The following is a 22,216-nucleotide window of genomic DNA, read 5'->3' on the forward strand; positions in this document are numbered from 1 at the left end:
CTGCCAGCTAGATTAGGGTGGCCAGACGTCCGGTTTAGGACGGACAGTCTGGTTTTTAGACTCCTGGTCCTCCGTCTGGCACAAGGCCAGGACAGACGACCAAAAGTCCTCCTATTTTGCGGTTATCGGCTACTCTCGGCAAGACTAGTATGGGGCACTTTAAATCACTCACATGTCACATGATCCGGATCACTAGTCAAAAGCGCAGAGCGCTTAGCGCACTGACATCACACGTCCTGCAGATTCGTGCCAGTCAATTCAGGCATGGCGGGATAGGGACGTGGCTTCACTGATGTGGGCGTAGTTTGTCAGGTTGGGGGCGTGGCCGGTGAGGTCCGGCTTTCTGGGGTGAAGCCAGTGGCCACCCTAAGCTAGATACAACTGTATTGCCGCAATACAATTTAATCTAATGCACTGGAAGAGCTGAATGACCTGTGTGACATCACAGGTCATGTGACCAGTAAAACAGGCAGTGTTTGAGAAGGTCCTGCGACGATGTCACCATCATGTGACCAGTGCAGGAGAGGACGCTCAGCAGTGAAGAGGAGAAGTCCTGGGGAAGATGCTGTGGTGAGGTCTGCTACATGAGGAGAGGTAAGTGAAGGGAGAGGCAAAGCAATGCTTGGAGTTGTGGTTATTCATCTGGGACTGTATATTGATGGTGGCTGTAGGAGGGAGTGATGTTATTTACATCAGACTGTATGTTGGAGGGGGAGGGAGTATGGTGGCCAGACGTCCAGTTTTAGGCCGGACAGTCTGGTTTTTAGACTTCTGGTCCTCTGTCCGTCACACGCTGCCTGCAGATTTGCGCTAGTGAATTCTGGTTTGCAGGCGCTGCGGGAAGTGGAAGGAGGAACAGACTCTGTGGAGCGCAGCTGCGCTGAGGTAGTTGAGGCTGCTCGTACTGGTCTGAAAGACTTTGCTGTGGCCGGGCTGGGGATTGCTGAAACTGAAAGGGGGGAAATTTGTGAATAGGGGGGACTGTAATAACTAGGGGGAAAATTAGGTACTCACTGGTCTGTGCTGTGGGCCGCCGGGGATTGCTGAAAGGGGTTAATAAATACTGTGATTGGGGGACTGCTGAGGGGTTAATAACTACTGTGAAAGGCCCTTCACAGCGGTTATTAACCCCTTTCAGCAGTCCCCCATTCACAGTATTTATTAACCCCTCGGGGGACCGCTGAAAGGGGTTCATTTAAACTACTGGGAAGGGGGGACTGGCTGGCTTCTACCCCCCCTTCCCCAAGGTGGCGATGTGGGCGTGGTTTATCGATTTGGGGGCGTGGTCAGTGAGGTACCGCTTTCTGGTGTGAAGTTGGTGGCCACCCTACGAAGAAAGAGAATAATTACCGCAGCACTCTCTATGTTTTATATTCATTCCCCAACATGAGTTCATAGTAAGTTAATTACGCTTGAAATATGCTTGAAAAAGACTCTGTGAAGTCGAAACTTTGCACGGTTGGTGAATAAACCAAATATGACTGAAGACAGTGCTGCGGTAATTATTCTCTTCTATGGATTGCTGGGGGCCCGTCGGCTTGGACCTAACACCGCTGGCACCGCCACCATTGGGACAGATTTTTTAATACATCCAGTGAGTAGTGCTGTTTTCTTCTCTAAACACCCTAGGAGGGAGTGATGTTATTTACATGGGACTGTATGTTGGAGAGGGCTGGGGCAGAGTGATGTTATTTACATGGGATTGTATGTTGATGATGCCTGTGGGAGGAAGTGATGTTACTTACATGGGACTGAATGTTGGAGGGGGCTGAGGCAGAGTGATGTTATTTACATGTAACTGTATGTTGAAGGCGGCTGTTGGAGTGGATTATGTTATTTACATAGGACTGTATATTGGAGGCAGCTGTGGGAGGGAGTGATGTTATTTACATTGAACTGTATGTTGATGGCAGTTGTGGGAGGGAGTGATGTTATTTACATGGGACTGTATTTTGGAGGGGCCTGTAGATAGAGAGGGATGTTATTTACATGGGACTGTGTATAGGAGGAAGCTGGAGAGATGGTGTGATGTTATTTACATGGGACTCTATAAGGGAGGGAAATAGTGTTATTTACATGGGACTGTATGTTGGAGCTGAAGGGAGGGATGTTATTTACATAGGACTGTATTTTGGAGGGGGTAGGAGAGATGCTGTGATGTTATTTAGATGGGACTGTATTGTGGAGGGAGGAATATAACTACAGGAGGCACTGCAAATCCAGGGGACATTAGGCATTCTTATTACTACGAGGGGCTTATAGATCCGCCTTAGTTCTACTAAGAGCACTATAGGTGTTTTATTACTACTGAGGGGTCTGTAGAGAGCTTTATTACCACTGGGGTAACAATAGTGGGGCCTTTATTTCTACTGGGGGCTCTGTGAAGGCATTATTAATACTGGAGGGCTCTTCTACTAATGGTGGCACTCTTGGGAAGCGTTATCACGGTTGGGGGCACTGTAGGGGGCAGTATTACTAATGGAGGCACTCTTGGGGAGCATTATCACTCCTGGGGGCACTGTAGGGGGCAGTATTACTAATGAGGGCATTCTAGAAGGGAATTACTATTGGTGGGACTTGGAGGAGCACTATTACTATGGGGGCACTCATTTTCCTTCAGGATAGTATTTGGGTGTATTGGGGAGCACAGCGAGCAGCAGGATAACATTGTGGGGGCTCCAGGTTGGAAGATGATGATAGAAATTGTACGGACCAAATGGAGAAGATGATGACAGAGAGGATCTACATCAGAGGAGACGTCACCTGGGAGGCCGTGGATGTGACAGGTATGTGCTGCTGTATAGCAAGTACAGCAAAATGGGGTGTGTGGGGGGAGGGTCTTACAGATGACAATGCATATTAGGGCAAAAACCAAGCCAAGAGGAGGAAAGAGCTCAGAGACAGGATTGTGTAGAGGATCTGGAGAAGGGTGCAAAAAAATTCTGCTGCACTGAAATGGTCACTCTGGTTGAGCTACAAAGCTCCTGTGTGCAGATAGGAGAAACTTCCAGGAGGTCAACCATCACTGCAGCACTCCACCAATCTGGGCTTTAAAGGGGTTGCACTTTCATTTAACTTCTGATCGGCGGGGGTCCGACACCAGCGGCGCTCCAACAGCGCCGCGGCCTTCTCACTGTTTACCGCCGGCCCACTGACGTCATGACTAGTATCAACTAGCGTGGGCGGGGCTAAGCTCCATTCAAGTGAACAGAGCTTAGCCCCGCCCACGCTAGTTGATAAAGTAGGCCAGCGGTAAACAGTGAGAAGGCCGCGCCGCTGCTGGAGCGCCGCTGCTGGAGCGCCGCTGCCTTCTCAAACAGCTGATCGGCGGGGGTCCCGGTGTGTCGGACCCCCGCCGATCAGAAGCTGATGATCTATCCAGAGGATAGATCATCAGTTAAATGAAAGTGCAGAACCCCTTTAAGGCAGAGTGGCCAGTAAGAAGCATCTACTTAATAAAAACACCTAAAAGGCTCGTTCACACAAATGTATTTTGCGTTCCGTATACGGGCCATTTTCTGCGTTCCGTATACGGAACCATTCATTTCAATGGGTCTGCAAAAGATGTGGACAGCACACAGAGTGCTGTCTGCATCCGTTGCTCCATTCCGTGGCCTCGCAAAAATGATGAGTCCTGTCCTATTCTTGTCCATTTTACGGACAAGAATAGGCATTTCTATAATACGCCTCCTTTTCCGTTCCCGCAAATTGCGGAAGGCACACGGGTGGCATCCGTTTTTTGCAGATCTGCAATTTGCGGACAGCATAAAACGGCATGGTCGTGTAAACGAGTCCTTAGACTGTGAAAAACCAAGATTTTACTTTTTTGCCTCAATTCTAAGCATTATGTCTGAAGGAAACCAGACACTGCTCATCACCTGCCCAAGACCATCCCTACACTGAAGCATGTAGGTGGCAGCATCATGCTGTGGGGTGTTTTTCAGAGTCTGGGAAACAGAGACCGGTCAGAGTTGAGGGAAAGCTGAATAAAGCAAAGTACAGAGATATTCTTAATGAAAACCTGATCCAGTGCTCTGGACCTCAGACTGGGCTGAAGGTTCACCTTCCAACAAGACAGTGACCCTAAGAACACAGCCAAGACAGGGGTGGCTTAGCGACAACTGTGTGAATGTCCTTGTGTTAGCCAGCCAGAACCCTGTACCCAATCGAACATCTCTGCATAGACCTGAAACTGTCCACAGACAGTTCCCATCCAATGGCAGAAAATTGCCAAATCCAGGTGTGCAAACCTCTTGGCATAATACCCAAGAATACTGGAGGCTGTAATCGCTGCCAAAGGTGCTTCAACTAAGTCCTGAGTAAAGGATCTAAATTCTTATGTCAATGCAAGGTTTTAGATTTTCCTTTCCAATAATTTAGCAAAGATTTCCAAGATTCTGTTTTCACTTTCTTATTATGGGAATTTGAGTGCAGAATGGTGGGGATTTTTTTTTTAGGTTATTCATGGGGATGTACATCGCTGCTGTATATACCCCATACAGAGAACATCCTTGCAGCATTTATCCTTCATTTACTTCTCAGTCAGACAGAGATTGATCTCACTCTCAAAGTCACAGCAGGCGGATCACGAGGCTTCATAGTTTCATTCTTTGAAGAAAACTGCCCTTCAGTCATTAGTTATCAGGGTGATTAGTCCTGGTAATAATAAGTAATTGGCCTCCTCTGAACAACATCCTCCCTGTGACACATTGTCATCTGCTCTACTAACCACCTTCATAGCTCCTACCCTAACAGATATCAAACTGGAGGCCTGTACTTGAGACCTCTGAAACCTGCAATCCGATCCACCCCCTTGTCATCCTTTAGCTGGTTCCCAAATCTCCTTGTTTGATAAAGGTTAGAAAGGGAGCTGTTAGCGCTTATCTTAATGGGCCCCTGTAGAGACCATCTGGACAAGGACCTACTGGTCCCTTTATGGTCCAGGGCCTGCTGGATTCTGATGTCCAAGTCCTTAGAACCAGGTCATACAGGGAGTGCAGAATTAGTAGGCAAGTTGTATTTTTGAGGATTAATTTTATTATTGAACAACAACCATGTTCTCAATGAACCCAAAAAACTCATTAATATCAAATCTGAATATTTTTGGAAGTAGTTTTTAGTTTGTTTTTAGTTTTAGCTATTTTAGGGGGATATCTGTGTGTGCAGGTGACTATTACTGCGCATAATTATTAGGCAACTTAACAAAAAACAAATATATACCCATTTCAATTTATTTTTACCAGTGAAACCAATATAACATCTCAACATTCACAAATATACATTTCTGACATTCAAAAACAAAACAAAAACAAATCAGTGACCAATATAGCCACCTTTCTTTGCAAGGACACTCAAAAGCCTGCCATCCATGGATTCTGTCAGTGTTTTGATCTGTTCACCATCAACATTGCGTGCAGCAGCAACCACAGCCTCCCAGACACTGTTCAGAGAGGTGTACTGTTTTCCCTCCTTGTAAATCTCACATTTGATGATGGACCACAGGTTCTCAATGGGGTTCAGATCAGGTGAACAAGGAGGCCATGTCATTAGATTTTCTTCTTTTATACCCTTTCTTGCCAGCCACGCTGTGGAGTACTTGGACACGTGTGATGGAGCATTGTCCTGCATGAAAATCATGTTTTTCTTGAAGGATGCAGACTTCTTCCTGTACCACTGCTTGAAGAAGGTGTCTTCCAGAAACTGGCAGTAGGACTGGGAGTTGAGCTTGACTCCATCCTCAACCCGAAAAGGCCCCACAAGCTCATCTTTGATACCAGCCCAAACCAGTACTCCACCTCCACCTTGCTGGCGTCTGAGTCGGACTGGAGCTCTCTGCCCTTTACCAATCCAGCCACGGGCCCATCCATCTGGCCCATCAAGACTCACTCTCATTTCATCAGTCCATAAAACCTTAGAAAAATCAGTCTTGAGATATTTCTTGGCCCAGTCTTGACGTTTCAGCTTGTGTGTCTTGTTCAGTGGTGGTCGTCTTTCAGCCTTTCTTACCTTGGCCATGTCTCTGAGTATTGCACACCTTGTGCTTTTGGGCACTCCAGTGATGTTGCATCTGAAATATGGCCAAACTGGTGGCAAGTGGCATCTTGGCAGCTGCACGCTTGACTTTTCTCAGTTCATGGGCAGTTATTTTGCGCCTTGGTTTTTCCACACGCTTCTTGCGACCCTGTTGACTATTTTGAATGAAACGCTTGATTGTTCGATGATCACGCTTCAGAAGTTTTGCAATTTTAAGAGTGCTGCATCACTCTGCAAGATATCTCACTATTTTTGACTTTTCTGAGGCTGTCAAGTCCTTCTTTTGACCCATTTTGCCAAAGGAAAGGAAGTTGCCTAATAATTATGCACACCTGATATAGGGTGTTGATGTCATTAGACCACACCCCTTCTCATTACAGAGATGCACATCACCTAATATGCTTAATTGGTAGTAGGCTTTCGAGCCTATACAGCTTGGAGTAAGACAACATGCATAAAGAGGATGATGTGGTCAAAATACTCATTTGCCTAATAATTCTGCACTCCCTGTATATCATCGCCTTCGGGCAAGGTGGCTACTATTGGGAAGCCCAATGTCTTCCATGTGGCTCCTCGTTCTCTATGTGCAGAGATGGCTAGTATAGGAAAAAGAATAACCCTTCGCTTTTCTTCTATGCAGGAGAAAATCTGAGGAAGATGCCTATAGCCCGTGGTGGATTCACACTGAGCCGTGCAAACGGTAAGCAGCCCAGTTCCTCTAGTTTAGATGACAACTGCTATTAAAATGGCAGACTGGAAGTGAAATTGACTGACGAGGGATCTGCAACCTCCAATACTCCTGCTCTTGTGAAACTACAACTCTCAGCATGCTCCTTTCACTTTTATGGGAGTTCTGGGAAGTGCCAAGTAAGTCTGCACACTGGAAATTGTAGTTCTGCCACATCTGGAGTGCTGGTGGTTTCTGACTCCTGTAGTAGGCGGTTGTTTAAAGCATAAATTACATTAAAAAAATAAAAAGAAAGAAATGAACAATATATGGAAACATAAAATATTAAAAGAAAAATTTTTATAGAAATAAAATTTTATTTGCAATTTAATCGTTTCTAGTAATTCCATATTAAAATTCCTTCGGTTGCTTCTAGGGTTATGATGGATTTACTGGAATACAAATGACAATTTGATTACTATTTCGAAAAGTTATTTATTCCATTGAAGTGAAATGGAAGCATGCAGGAAAATGAGCGGAGTCCGGATATGAATAATTACCATTGAATTGAAGAATAAATTGCATCCTTTGTCTGTTTCCTGTAGACTAGATAGAAACACCAATTCAATGTTCCACCAAAGCAGACAGGATAGGAAAGGGTTAAGCATTTAAAGAAAGTATGAACCTGACCTGAATTTCATGCCCTGTGTACTTAAAAAAAAATATTGCAAAAAGCTGCAATACCAGTTATGGCCACCAAGAGCTGTTTCCTTACAGAGTGTGAATATAACAAAAATAATAGTGTAATACCACCTGTGACCACTGGGTTCTGTTAATGAAATGTTTGTTACAAATAGCATAGAGCTGCAGTACTACCTATGGCCACCAGGTGCTGAGTGTTAAACCATTTGACCCATGTAATCTGTTGTCTTTCTGGACAGAATTCGGGTATACCATATTTTTGAATTTTTTTTATTTTTATGGATATTTCTTCAGGTCCTACACATGCCATATAATTTTGAAATATATATAGTAGGATAATAACACAAGAAATGGATTGTCTTGGGCGAGGAAACTACTGTACCCAGGGCAAACCCATATAGATTCTGGGGAAGAACATATAGAATACATGTGGCTGTTTCCCTGGACAGAACTGAACCCGTGGCCCTATCAATGGTGCTGTATATGCAATCCAGTATTGTGTCTTTGAATCTTTCAGATTTGTGTCCACTGATCGAAGACAAAGGAATGGGCAACGCTTTTCATGGTAAGAGCTCTAAGGCTTCAGGCACAACAAGGTCATGCTGAAGTACGGATTTTGAAAGGAACTCTGATGACCCCTCCTCTATCTATACATCTTGAAATTGCAACTGATAACTGGGTCTGTGACCAGACATTGAACCAGTCTTAGTACTTGCCTGAAGCTCAATGTATACAGGTTATTCTAGGTCTCGTTGCTTTGAACAGTAAGCTCCCCCTAGTGGCTGTTGTGTGCAGTCAGAATTTTAGGGGGTTTTCGAGGTGTTTAATTCTGATGTCCTATATCATCAGGATAAGGTAATCACTATCTGATTGGTAGGGGTCCACAACCTGGGACCCTCACTGCTCACATTCTAGTGAGTGCCGCAACCTCCTCTCAGCTTACTAATCACAGTGCCATCCATTGGATAGCAGCTGTACTTGGTATTGCAGCTCAGCCACATTCACTTGAACAGGACTGTCCTGCGTCTAGGTCATGTGACCAATGAACGTTTCGTCACTGGCCTAGGAAGTGACTGTGGCGCTCGCTGGAGCGCTGCGATCTCTGCAAACAGCTGATCGGCAGGGGCGCTGAGAGTCAGACCCCCACTGATCAGAAACTGAAGACCAACCCTGAGGATAGGTCATCGGTATTAAAAAATCAAATGGCCCGGGGCGGATCTCACATGTTAAGAAAGGTTCATTGCGGCTCTTTATGCTGGCCATGAGGCAAATTATCCCACGCAATTGGAAGTCAACCGAGAGTTTGAAAAGGATCACTTGGGCCCCTGCACTGGATGAGCTGTTACACAGGGAAGAGATGTATGCCTCTGATCACAACAAGATTCCGGCGTTTCTTAGGAGTTGGGAGCCATGGTCCAAGTTTAGATCATCTATGTCGTTTTCGGTTTGGTTGGCATCTGGGGTTCTCCCTGATTCTCCTCCTTAATAGTACCTAGCTATTCTCTAGATATGACCTATGATTTCTCCCCCCCCCCCTCCCCTCCTCTTGTGTGTCACCCTGTCTTCCCCCCTTTTATGTCAAGTTTGTCTAAAATTATTGGCCTATACATCATTTGTTTGAGGCCTTATTAAGCCCTTTAGGGCCTTTGTTTCCGCTGACTTTTTGTCAGCTGACTGTTTGTTATACAGATACAGATACATGCTTATACCTTGTCCTTTATGCTGTACTGCTGTTCATGATTGCATGTCGCAATGTATCTTTGTATGCGGTATGTATACTGCAATTTGGGATGTTCTCTTATGATTGTATTTGATAATAATAATAATAAAATCTTATTGAACCATAAAAAATCAAATGGTCACTGTTCTTTCAGCAAACTTTACATAAACCAATAGTAAGGATGAATATATAAAAACGTTTAATATATCTTATCAGAGAAAAATACCTCTTTCCACCTCTAAAACTGAAGTTGTCTGCTAGGTCAGTCAATAGAATACTATGGGATGGGGAAGGGGGGTGAGCTGCTAGATGGCAAAATAAGTGTTTTTCTCTAATAAGATGAACTGTGTTACAAAATTTCTTATAGTCGCCCATTCTCTTTATTCATGCGAAAATGTTTGCTGAAAGTTTAGTGACCCTTCAACAGATTTTTTGCCAATTAATTTACCGGTATGTCTTTAAAGTCATCCTATCCTCAAATTTATATTCACCCTTGTCTAGGAATATATGTTGCTGGGAAAACTGGGTGAATACAAGTGTCATTACAGCTCCCATAGTCTCATCAATCAATTTTCTTGCGTTTTGATCAGTTGTGTGGATTTGTCAGATGTGACCTCAGAGGACAACTCGAGGATGGATATTTACTGGATATGGTTTATTATTTAAGGTAGAAATGTTCCTTGTAGGAACGTTCTCCCTAAGTGAAGTAATGACTCTTCTGGAATTGCTTTGAGGAGTCATGTTCTTATCTTTACAGCCATTTCACTCAATCTGAACATTAGATCCTGGCGTCAATCAGCAGCAGTAATAAGATTGTCTTCATCTGCTTTGTGCCAGAAAATAGCGACATGCAGTGAAGATATTATAAGAAAATATGCAGCCAGGATAAGAGCACTTAAAAAGACAGCTACTCAATTCATGTTTAGTCTATTTGATGGAGAGTCCTCTACTGTATAGGCAGAAGATTCAGCTCCGTGCTACATTACCCCTTACTTTTGAGTGGGATTTAAAGTGACAACCCCACTGTGTCATGCAGAAGTGTTTCCCATCCATTGGCTTTGCAGCTTCATGTGGATCCCTGGCTTGTGGCCCCTCCCCCAAACGCAACTGATGATGCAGTACCCCAGAACAGTACTTGCAAGTTGCTCTTCATTTGATATTATTCGATCTGTTCATGCTTTGTTTATCTGTTCATGTATTTGTGTAATCCCCAAAGCTGTCTGTAGGTGACCCTGTTTAGTTCATTATGCCTTGACTCAGCAGAGGGGATTAGCTTTCCCCTTTGAAGGAGGCACTTTCTAGCTAATCTTGCATTAGCCACTTCAGTATGGCTCTGCCTGCTGTTCAGGACAGAAGCTAGTTCAGTTCAGCTCCAGGAGAAACATCATGTCTGTAGAGAGAACCCTTCCCGGAGGAAAGGTGGAGAAGACATTCATAGATTGTCCAAGATCACAAGGCCGTTCATGTAGCAAGGTGTTCACTGTTAGACTTTGCTACCTATGGAAGGATTAAGGACTCTTTCACACGAGCGGATAATCTGCTGTGTGAAAGAGAGCCAAGCCCCGCTCCGGACAGCAGAGACATGGAGCAGTAACATGATTGATAATGCTCCGTGCCTCTCTGTGATATTTTTTACTACAAAATCACAATGAGATAAAGTTGTCACCGTGATTTTGTAGTAAAAAGATCACCGAGAGGCACGGAGCGTTATCAATCATGTTACTGCTCCATGTCTCTGCTGTCCGGAACCGGGCCTGGCTCTCTTTCACGCAGTGGATTCCACACACTGGATCCGCTCGTGTGAAAGAGCCCTAACAGTTCGGGGCACCTTTCACACTGACTATTTAACGATCTGCATCCCTCACTCTGGAAATTGCAGAGCTGATTGTGAGACTTTTTGCATGTGGATGGTTTGTAGTCTCTGGCGCTTACCACTTTTTGAGAGTTTTGCACGCCTGTGATCATCTTGGAAAGGTTACAAAGTGTTTAGAAGGAGCTCAGAGACTACTACTCCTATTATCATCGTTATTGCTGTTTGCCTGTATACAGCTATTGGGAAGACTGCACTGTGACTTGCCTTGGAATTGTGCCTTGATATCGCTGGATGTACTACAACTCCCATCCTGCACGTTAGTAAAGAGAGACTTGGTTATTTTACACAGTCGACCTGGTTACTGCACCATCCTCCAGCTACTGCACCTACAGCTCCTGCCTTGCACCCGCACAACACTCATAACACAAAGGGCCCCCCAACTATCATCAGGCAGGAGCCTCTACATCAGCGTGTGCCCGGAGGGAAGAAGGGATGTGCCCTCCTATCACTGCCCTGGCGAACATCGGTGTAAGGATTGCCACTGTGAATGTTTATTACAGCCTGAGCCACTACCACTCCCATCCTCCATTCCTCTGGGCTTGAAAGACGGTACTTGACAGATGTATATCATTTTGTGCCCCTAGCTAAGCTTTCTAAAATACTTTGTGTTTCGATTCATCTTCATTTTCAAACTTCCTCCTGCTGTCAATGAATGGAAACATTCATTTTACCTCTAGAGCAGGGGTAGGCAACCTCGGGCACTCCAGCTATTGTAAAACTACAACTCCCAGCATGCATACTGGCTCTGCTCTTTTAAGAACAATCATAGAAATGAATGGAGCATGCTGAGAATTGTAGTTTCACAACAGCTGGTGTGCCGAAGGTTGCTGACCTCTGCTCTAGAGAATGGAAACCCATCCTTACCTAATACTTATCACAGCTGAGGGTTTGTTACAATTGTACAGAGTATTGTCTAAACTGGATACATCAGCTGCACAAACCTCTCTTCTGTCTTGATAGTTTGCTACAATGTATCAGCCTGGAGTCCCAGCTGTTCAGGCGACAGAGGATTGTCTAGACAGGATACACTTGCAACAAACCCTCAGCTGTGAGGTCAGGATGTTTTTTTTAGCTTGTGATAAAGAATACAATATCTCCATTCACTGACTGCAAGCAGAGAAAGCACAAAGTATATAAGAAAGTTTTAGCTTTTAAGCTTTATTGACATAGAACTACACAAATGTGCATTTGAGTATGACCCCTTGGGGTGACATATGTGACAAGTACAGCTGGTACGGGCCTAGGAACTTTGTGCTATTCCTATGACAACCCCTACGGGTGTCACTTAACAGAACCAATTGTGGTTGTCATTATTTAGATTCAGAAACCTAATGTAGTTCATATTAATCACCACCCAGCTTTCCCAAAAACAGATATACCTAAAGACTAGTGTTGTACAATCTAATGGAAGAGACACTGGGTTTTCTATTTACAGAGGTATCGTTAAGAGTGCCGTGTCTGTCTGTCTGTCCGTCCGTCTATTGATATTATTGACTGATCTCACCGTCTCCTCTCCTAGGGTACAATATGATGGCGGTATTTGGCTTGGATGAGAACAATTACTCTTCCATTAGAGGGGTATCCCTCAACACCTTTGTTTTAGGGGGTTCCAGGATTTATTCAATTGCTGAGAATATCCAGCTGACCTTATGGACCAGGTAATGGCATGGCAATATCTGTATAATGTTTGCAGGGGTAAAGGGCTCGCCCAGTCTTAAATCTATATTAAATGTCTGATCTTGCTGGGAGAGGCAGTGGCCCATTCATTGTTTACATTCAAAGGCCTAAGGAGGCCCACAACTCCCAGCATGTCCAGGCTGTTATGTGATATCAGAGGACATTTTAGCGAGGGGCTATAATAGGAGAGGTCTACAACTCCCAGCATGTCCTGGCAGGTATTATGGGATATCAGAGGATATTACAGGGATGAGGTATAAGAGGAAAGAACTACAACTCCCAGCATGTCCATATTATTGTTATGGCAAAATTAGAGGACATTTTAGCGATGGATTATGAGTAGAGGACTACAACTCCCAGCATGTCCTGGCAGGTATTATCTGATATCAGAGAATATTTTAGAGAATGGGTATAGGAGGAGAGGACTACAAGCCCCAGCATGTCCAGGCAGGTATTATGGGATATTTCAGGGAACAGAAGAGGACTACAACTCCCAGCATGCAGGGCCTTCATGAGGTGTCAGAGGATTTCAGGGAAGGGGTATGAGTAGAGGACTACAACTTCCAGCATGTCCTGGCCATTATTAGTATGGGATATCAGAGGACAATCCAGAGAGGGAGTATAAGAGGAGAGGACTACAACTTCCAAAGTTTTTCATGCTCACCACTTCTCCACTGCTGAACTCCGCCTCCCCTGCGCTGATCACATGACGATGACATCATCACAGGTCCTTACCACTTGTTGTTTCCACTGCTGAGCTTCGGCCCCTCCTGCGCTGATCACATGACGGTGACGTCATCACAGGTCCTTACCACTTGTTGTTTCCACTGCTGAGCTTTGGCCACTCCTGCGCTGATCACATGACGGTGACGTCATCACAGATCCTTACCACTTCTCCTCTCAACTGCTGAACTCTGTTCCTCCTGCACTGATTACATGACATCATGATGTCATTACAGATCCTTCAGCTCTTGCACTGTAGCAGATTAAAGTCCCCCCCCCCTTAGGTCTGTAAAGGTTTTCAGCCTGGAATGTAGTCATAAATAATTCTATTCACTGACTGCAATGAGAGATCTTGTAAATGGTGAGAAATTGAAATAGAAAGTCTAATAGAAAGCTGCAGAAACGAATTATAAAACGATACAGCTTCAATTGCTGGGCTTTGATTGTTCCCAGTCAGGTTTCAGTTTGGTGCAGCTACACAATCTTCCCACAACACATGGCGACACCGTTCTAATCTGTCGCCCCCCTCTCGCCCTCAGCGTGACCACATTCCCCTCCATTTCCAAGGCCTCTGTGTAATTTCCTATATTCTCCCTGCTCCTCTCATCTTCCAGGAACCTCTTTTCTTCGTCATTTGCAGCTCGCTTCGCTTCACTCTTGATCTCATTTCCTTGGCCTATGTGAGACCCCTTTTCTGGTGGATATGAAGTTAATTGGCAGAGTGAGCTGTGAGCGGCGATGGGCTCGGTCTTTTCATGTCTCCTCAGCTCTTAATCCTACAAAGCCCTGATAACGCGAATCTCCTTTATATGGAGGAATTCACTAAACACGTAGCATTGGAAGGCGCAAATCCCGCAGACCTATGTACCCCCAGGCTGACATTTGACCCCAGATGGGGTGGGGGAGGGGTCATTCAACTCCTATACAGTGAATTATCCCAGTGCGATAACTGAACTATGGCGCAATCCATGGTCTGGCTGCTGCCATTCCCCTATCACAGGTCACACATTGGGTTTCCATATACATCTGGAAATCTCAAACTATTTCCGTTATCTGTGAATGCGGCTTGCAGATTGTCATCACCTCCTGCTTTGAGGATAATCTAGTATTTTGATTTGCTTCCCTTTGGCAATAGAAACCTCATGCAACCTGGTTGATCAATGATTGCTGACAACATTACAGCCACTGTGCGCTCTGCTCCTGGCCTGCAGTGGGCGCCACACATCTGCGGGGGGCGAGAGCTCAGTTGATGAATGTCTTTGCTGCAGAGAATGACATTGGAATTATTCATTTTTCAGTTTATATTATTCTACCACAAAGGGAAACATGGCTTTGATTGGTTTCAAGCAAATTCAGTCCATTACACCCGAGTGAGGTAGCGGGTCGGGGGCAGAGGTAGCAGTTACAGTGGGGACCTTATACCTGACGTGGCCTCAGATCTCATAGAGCCCCATAGAAAACTTGCACGTGCATCAAACACGCAGAAAGCAGTTTGACTCCCCAGATTTCTGATGCATTTACTATATTATTTTTTTTACTTTTTATTTAAGTGGAACACATTTTATAATAATAATAAAAAATAATTTGGGTCAGAAAAAAGTGTAACAGATATTTCATAAATGTGGCGCTCATTCTGAACACCATTTTTCTCAATGTATCTACGCCGGACAACTGGCATAAATACACTGATAAAACTCCTGCTTCCCTGCACATAGTATATTGTAAAATGGTCTGTCTGCAACCACCACCAGGGGGAGCACAATGCATACAGTAACCATAGATATCAGGAAGTTTAAATAATTTCTTTGCACTGAGCTTCCCCTAGTGGTAGCTGCCAGAAAATGCTATGAATCTGTGTCACGAACAGAAGAATTTCAGCATTGGGCCCCCCTCCCCCAAGGCCCCATAGCAGTTGTGTGGTCTGCCTCTATGATTGATACGCCACTAGGGTCCAAAGTCTTCTCTACTACATTACCATAGTAGGTGGGGAGGGCTGTTACAAATTTTGCACTGGGGCCCAAAAACGTCAGGTTACATCTCTGCATTACACCGTTTTAAAAGGGTTGTCTGGGTTCAGAGCTGAATCTGGTCATATCCCCTTCTTCCCCCACTCAGCCCCTCTGACGTGAGCATTTCATGCTCTGATGCTCTCCCTTGCCTTGCGTGGTATTGCACAGAGCAAGGGCTGTTTTGTTTATATGTTTTGCATTGCTAAGCAGAGGCTTCCGCCTAACAGTGTTCCATTAGCCGTTTTACAGCCTCCGCCTAGCTTACCCATGGAGACCCGGTGCCCTTGCCCTGCACGATTCAGCACAGGGCAAGAGAGAGCAGCGGAGCATGATGCTCATGTCAGAGGGGCAGAGTGGGGGAAGAAGGGGATATGTCCGGGTTCAGAGGTGGTTATTCAGGATTACACAAACATTGCTGTTTTCTCCCAGGAACAGTGCCACACACCTGTCCATATATCTGGTATTTCTGCTTTGCTCCATTGCAGTGAATAGGACTGAGCTGCAATACCACATACCACCCATGGACAGGTGTGGCACTGTTTCTGGGAAAAAGCAGCCATGTGTTTCGAACCTCTTTAAAAAGTAACCCATTTTCTCATGCATCAATAGTACCAGTGAAGAAACTTTTGTAATATATTTTATTAGTGAAAATTGCTTCTTTCTCCACTGATGAGCCACATCTTCTCCCCACGCTGCCTCACGAGCTACTCATTCACTCTCAATTCAGGGAAGACAAGTTAGCAGCTCACTGAAGAATGTGGCTATAGCTGCTGGCCACAGAAATCTATGGACAGGGGGAGGGAGAAGGATGGAGCTGCTGGAGGAAGACAGAGAGATTCACAGAGATGCAGATGTTGCTGCAGCTTCTCTAAGTTTTCTACCTCACCCAGTGCTGGATTTACAGCTACCCTGCTCATTACTGCAGTATAATGCTCCCCCTGCTGCTGCTTCTGATGGTGTACTACCATGGGATAGCAGTGCAGGATTATTTCTTCTCTGAGTGCTGTGTATGGGAGACATCAAAGCAGCTGGTCTTCACTAGTTCAGTGAAGAATACAAGTTATATAATGCACACACATGATAGCGTATTCTGAAAAGTCACCATAAGCAGAATGAGGTGTATCTTCACTACAGTACCAAACACACATTAGCATCATATATGTTTCTCTTTCTGCCACCATCAGTAATGTATTCTGCAGGCTGTGATGCATTAGTCGCCTAGCAACCACTTTTATTGCCGTTGACTACTATTTACTGCATGCAGATATAATGTATGTACAAAAGTGGTCATAGAGCTACGGCTGGATTTTAAAGGGGTTTCCAAATTCATTAATTGCCAATTGCCACAGCGGAGCGTGTTCTATCCTGTTAATTAAAAAAAATATATAAATTCTACATTTTAAACAATTTCACGACTTTTTAAATAGGCCGTCCAGCTTCACACAAATTCATGTTTGGCTAGGTTCACTTCTGTACTTTCCGTTTTTCTTTTCCATTATAGGAATAGCAGAATGAAAATATCAGCAGTGCTGGATCCATCATGGTGTCCATCATTTTACAGGAGATAAATACATAGCTTGCTTTACTTTTTGTTCTGTCTTTTTTTTTTATGGGATCTGTGATGGAGCCCCTGAAGCAGATATGTGCCCATTTTCCTAGCTTTTCTCATCATGAAATGTTCAGCAAATTTCTAGTAGATGTGTTTTATTGCTTCACCTTTGTAAAAATGTCTATTTGCTGTTGGTGAGTGGAAAATCTTGCTATTCGCCTGTTAGACTGTCGTCATCTCTAGTAAATTAACATGTGTTGATTGACGATAATTTACTGGTGATTTGACCAGTCAACCATGAATCTTTGCTTTCTCTTCTTAGAGAAGTACATCCCAATGGACTTCCCCCAGAACACAGCCTGAGCTTCCTTCTTCGCTTGCCACCAAATGCGGCCCAGGAACCCTTTGCTGTGTGGCAGATAACAGATGAAGATTTTCAGCCTGTCTTGGGGATTATCTTGGACCGTAAGGTGTTCCAAATATAAAAGTATTTGAGATCTTAAATCTAGGGTTAGAATTTGCAAGGGGCTGGGATATACAGATTTTATTCGGTTAAAGGGGTTGTCCAGTATAAGAAAAAGAGCACTACATCTGTCCATTGGTTGTCTGCTATTGCAATTCAGTTTCTTTCAAGAGCCCTGAGCTGTCATAGGTTGTTGGGAAACACCAGGCTGTGGGGTGTTGCCAACGAGGGCAGACTGGTTAAGTGGCCCCGGAAAAAATCTTAAAATTGGCCCCTTGTTGTATTGACAGAAGGCGGGGCAGCACAAATAGGTGGGGTCAGCAATACCATAGTGTGAAATACCGTCCCATCAGAACTGTATACCACAGAGCAGCACAATATAGTGCCCGAAAAGCGGTCCCTCTGTGGTGGCCACCAATAGCTGCTATTTTCTGTTCTCTGTTTAAGATACGGAGCAGGGGGCTTAAGAGGTGAGTTGTGGGCCAGAGCAGTTGAATTCAGAGGGGCTTGTATCATCGCTGGCCGAGTACATGAGTACCTGATTCTCCCAGCGTTAAAGGGGTTATCCAATCCCTATAAAGCCCCCCGGCCCCCTCACACAGGTTATACTTATCTTGTTCCCGGCGCCCGCGTCGCTCCTGATGCCCGTACAGCCGCCGCATCTCTCAAATGCGTGGATCAAAACATCTGGCGAAGGGTGGGGGGGAGGCCAGGCAATAGCAGGCCACGATGGGAATGAGCCTCCCTAGCATCTTGGGTGAGGCTCGTCCCTGTCGCGGCCTGCTATTGACTGCCCTCTCTTCCCCTGGGAGATGCAGTGCCGGCCGTGTGGGCATCAGCAGCGACGCGGGTCCCAGGGAGCAAGGTAAGTATATCCTGTGTAAGGGGCCTAGGCATTTTGGGGGGCATTATAGGGGTTGGATAACCCCTTTAATTACCCCTGAGGTCTCATTATGTAACTGGCCAGTGGCAGAGAGGAGGGCATCGGCCCACCAGGAAGTTTTTTCTGTATGTTCTATTGCCTGGCCATGTTTGAAAAAGGTCCAATTAGGACCAAAAAGTCACATGTACACATTAAAGTTGCTTTGAATATGAAAACCAAATAAGCACAGTACTTCAAACAAATATCAAGGAGTGCCTAAGTTTCTTCTGTCTATTAATCACTATTACAACACAACATTACAACCTGGATCAAACTGGTCAACATGACTCAAGACCAGCTTTCAACAACTTTGGTAGCCAAATTAGATAGTTGCTCCTAAATTCACAAATGTGGTCTATGTATGACTTTCATGTCTTCCTATGTTTCATTAACAGCAACTAAGCAGTCTCTGACATATTTCCACCCTGACAATGAGGGTAAATTGCATGAGGTGACCTTTGATCAAGAAGACATAAAGAAGATCTTCTATGGAAGTTTCCATAAGGTAAAATATTAAGTATATACCTTAATACTTGTCCGTGCGCCACTAGTCATGTGGTGGACCACACTAGGGCATAACAAATGATCTGGGCATGATGAAGGTCCATGAATTTCTAGCATGAGGTGCTATAGGACCCTGGAAAGAGGCAAAGAGCATGAAATCCGGTAAGAAGTTTCCATGTTGCAAGATCTTTGACACTGCATTATAGAATGATTATCGTAATGGTACTTATTGAAATCGGTGACATTTCTCAAAAATCTAACCAGTGTTGTAGATTTTGATTGTTCTCCTTCTTTTTGGGGGTCAACATGGGTTCGAACTGTAAAGATGGAATTCCCTTTTAATTTATTTGATCTCTTGGTTCAGGTACAATTAGCTATTAACAGAGGGAATGTCAAGCTCCATGTGGATTGTCAGAAGGTGGCAGAAAAGACAGTCAAAACTATGGGGAAGTTGACCACCTTAGGGTTTGAGATGTTGGGCAAACTAACAAGAACTCGAGGTCCAAGGAGTGGTTCCTCAGCAGTAAGTATACCTGGAACAAGATTGCCAAGCCACCTCTGTTTTCACTTTATTCCTTCATGATCTCTATTGCACTATGTTGCCTTTTGACTTTACGTCAGTGATTATCATGTGTAGGCCGAAATAACACAATTTCCAGAAATGATCATGGCAAAAAGTCTTAGTCGTCTCACATTGCCCAGGTTATGCCAGCATTGTTCATAACACTGTATACAAAAAGATGTATAACTTAGGCTAGGCCTAGGAAGGCGACTAGTGGCTGTGCACCACTAAGCTCGGAGATGTACTGTCAGTCACATTTAATGATTGGTAATGTTGTAATATAGACATCCAACAGGACTGGATTTCTGCCAACTGTTGGGTTGCAACTTGTGGGTCGCAACTTGACCACATTCACTATGAGTTGAGCAAACCTGCCTTTTGGCAGGTTCGAGTTCGGGTTCTCACGGAATCCATCACATAATTCAATGCCAGCTTGCCGCATAATAGAGGATTATGTTTTTCTGGCCATACACTTGTATTATGACCGCATGCAAAACGGAATGCCTCTAAAGGCATTCCGTTTGGCATGCCGGCATTGAATTATGTTATGGATTCCGTGAGAATGGCATTCATTACGTAATTCACTTAAAGGGCTTCTGTCACCCCACTAAACATTTTTTTTATTTTTTTTTGGTTACTTATAATGCCTATAATGCGATTTATGCATACATACTGTAATTAATCATTTTCGTTCAGCAGATTCTGTTAAAAACTTACTTTAAAAATATGCAAATTACCTTGCTATCAGCAAGTAGGGCGGCTACTTGCTGGTAGCAGCCGCATCCTCCTATCCTAATGACGCCCCCTCCGCATGCTGATTGACAGGGCCAGCGAACGGGATCTTTCTCTGCTGGGCCTGTTTGCATTCAAAATCTGGCGCCTGCGCCGTGCCTGTCTTCAGTCGGCGCTGGCGCACTGAGAGGAGGACGCTCGCTCGGTCGCTCCTTCCTCAATGCGCGAGCGCCGGGTGTAGATGTGACGTCATCGGCGCAGGCGCATTGAGGATGGAGCGGCCGAGCGAGCGTCCGCCTCTCAGTGCGCCTGCGCCGACTGAATACCGTTACGGTGCAGGCACGAGATCTTGATAGCAGACAGGGCCAGCCAGAGAAAGATCCCGTTCGCTGGCCCTGTCAATCAACATGCGGAGGGGGCGTCTTTAGGATAGGAGGATGCGGCTGCTACCAGCAAGTAGCCGCCCTACTTACTGGTAGCAAGGTAATTGCATATTTTAAAAGTAAGTTTTTAACAGAATCTGCTGAACGAAAATGATTAATTACAGTATGTATGCATAAATCGTATTATAGGCATTATAAGTAACCAAAAAAAAAAAAAACTGTTTAGTGGGGTGACAGAAGCCCTTTAAACCCCGAACTCGAACCTGCCAAACGTCAGGTTCGCTCAACTCTATTCACTATCATTAGGTGCAATGTGGTAATGTGAGGTTGTGATTTTCTGTCATGCTTCTACAAGTAATTGTATAGCCCTAGCCTAATACCAGGTGTACATATATAATTCTGTGCTAGGAGATGCCCATGTTGTACCAACTAGTGAGTTGTTGCATATTTTTGTATTACCCTCAGGCCCAAATAAGACGTGATAGATGTATAGGGGCACACTCAAATGGGGGTACTATATCCACCAGGTGGATGTAATTTATTTAAAACCTTATTCTATAGTATTTTATCTGTGTATGTTTTAAATAAATTACATCCACCTGGTGGATATAGTGCCCCCATTTGAGTGTGCCCCTATACATCTATCATATTTTTGTATTACCGTTACTATGGTAGATTATTTTAGACCTCTTGCAGCACAGGAATGGTTAACCTGTTTCTATTTCTTAATAGTGTCCAAACTCGGCATCAGTAAGTCATTCATTGTTCTTTCTAATGCAATGTCATCCTTGTGTCGGTGCAGCCTCCCGGCATATCAGCCTCGGCACAGAATGCCTTATTTTCGTCCGTCATCTAGATTTATTTAACCTAAGACATTTTAAATTTTTAGTGATCAATGGGTCTCATTTGGAAGAGATTCAGGCTCAGAATGGTTCCCGCGTCTCAGGGAATGGAGAAGAAAGAGTTTAGCTCTCCAGAGGGCGTTTAAATAGAGGCGATATCATCTGGCTATTTATAGCGGCATGGGTCAGTGAAGAAGAGACCGCTGATAGGGGACAAAATGAGAAGAAAGCCTCGCTAAATCAACATGTTCATTTAATTATTAACTGTTGGAGCTGCGGGTAGCATCTATCCTTAGGTACCATTGTAACGTGTAAAAATATGCAGCTACTGGTTACACAACTTTGTGCCTTAAATAGGCTCTGACCTCCATTGAAATAAATTGCATTCCTAATTTGCATTTTTAGCTCCAAAGATGTTTGCTCTGCAAGGATAGGAAGAGCAGAGCAGAGGATGGGAGTGGTAGTGGCTCTGGCGGCAATAATTATTCACAGTGATATTCCTCATATCGATACCCCCTAGGGTCAGGGCAGTGATATGAGGGTCAGCCCCTTCTTCCCTCGGGGCACATCAGGAGGTTGCGTCGCCTGCTGGATGGTGGTTGGGGTGCCATTGATGTTGTGGGTTTGATGCGGATGCAAGGCTGGAGATGTAGGTGCTTAACCAGCCAGTTGCTGGTAAATCTCTCTTTACCAAAGTGCAGAATGGGAGTTGTAGTACATCCAATGATATCAAGGCACAGTTCCAAGGTAAGTTACAGTGTGGTCTCTTCCCAATAGCTATTCTGTATATAGACAAACAGCAACAATGATGGTAATTGGAGTAGTAGTCTCTGAGCTCCTTCTAAACACTTTGAA

The 22,216-nt window shown here is 44.6% G+C and overlaps 1 protein-coding gene across 2 annotated transcripts in view; it reads left to right on the forward strand.

The window, feature by feature from the left end:
* Positions 1-22,216, forward strand: part of COL20A1 (collagen type XX alpha 1 chain) — a 141,539-nt gene that overhangs the window by 83,976 nt on the left and 35,347 nt on the right. For both annotated transcript variants that reach the window (XM_040437853.1, XM_040437854.1), the window contains 6 exons: positions 6,674-6,733; positions 7,920-7,967; positions 12,515-12,653; positions 17,276-17,418; positions 18,734-18,843; positions 19,207-19,365. In XM_040437853.1, coding sequence (XP_040293787.1) covers positions 6,674-6,733; positions 7,920-7,967; positions 12,515-12,653; positions 17,276-17,418; positions 18,734-18,843; positions 19,207-19,365 — 659 coding nt within the window. The remainder of the gene's footprint in view (positions 1-6,673; positions 6,734-7,919; positions 7,968-12,514; positions 12,654-17,275; positions 17,419-18,733; positions 18,844-19,206; positions 19,366-22,216) is intronic.

Source organism: Bufo bufo, chromosome 6, assembly GCF_905171765.1.
Source record: "Bufo bufo chromosome 6, aBufBuf1.1, whole genome shotgun sequence".
Lineage (NCBI taxonomy): Eukaryota > Metazoa > Chordata > Amphibia > Anura > Bufonidae > Bufo > Bufo bufo.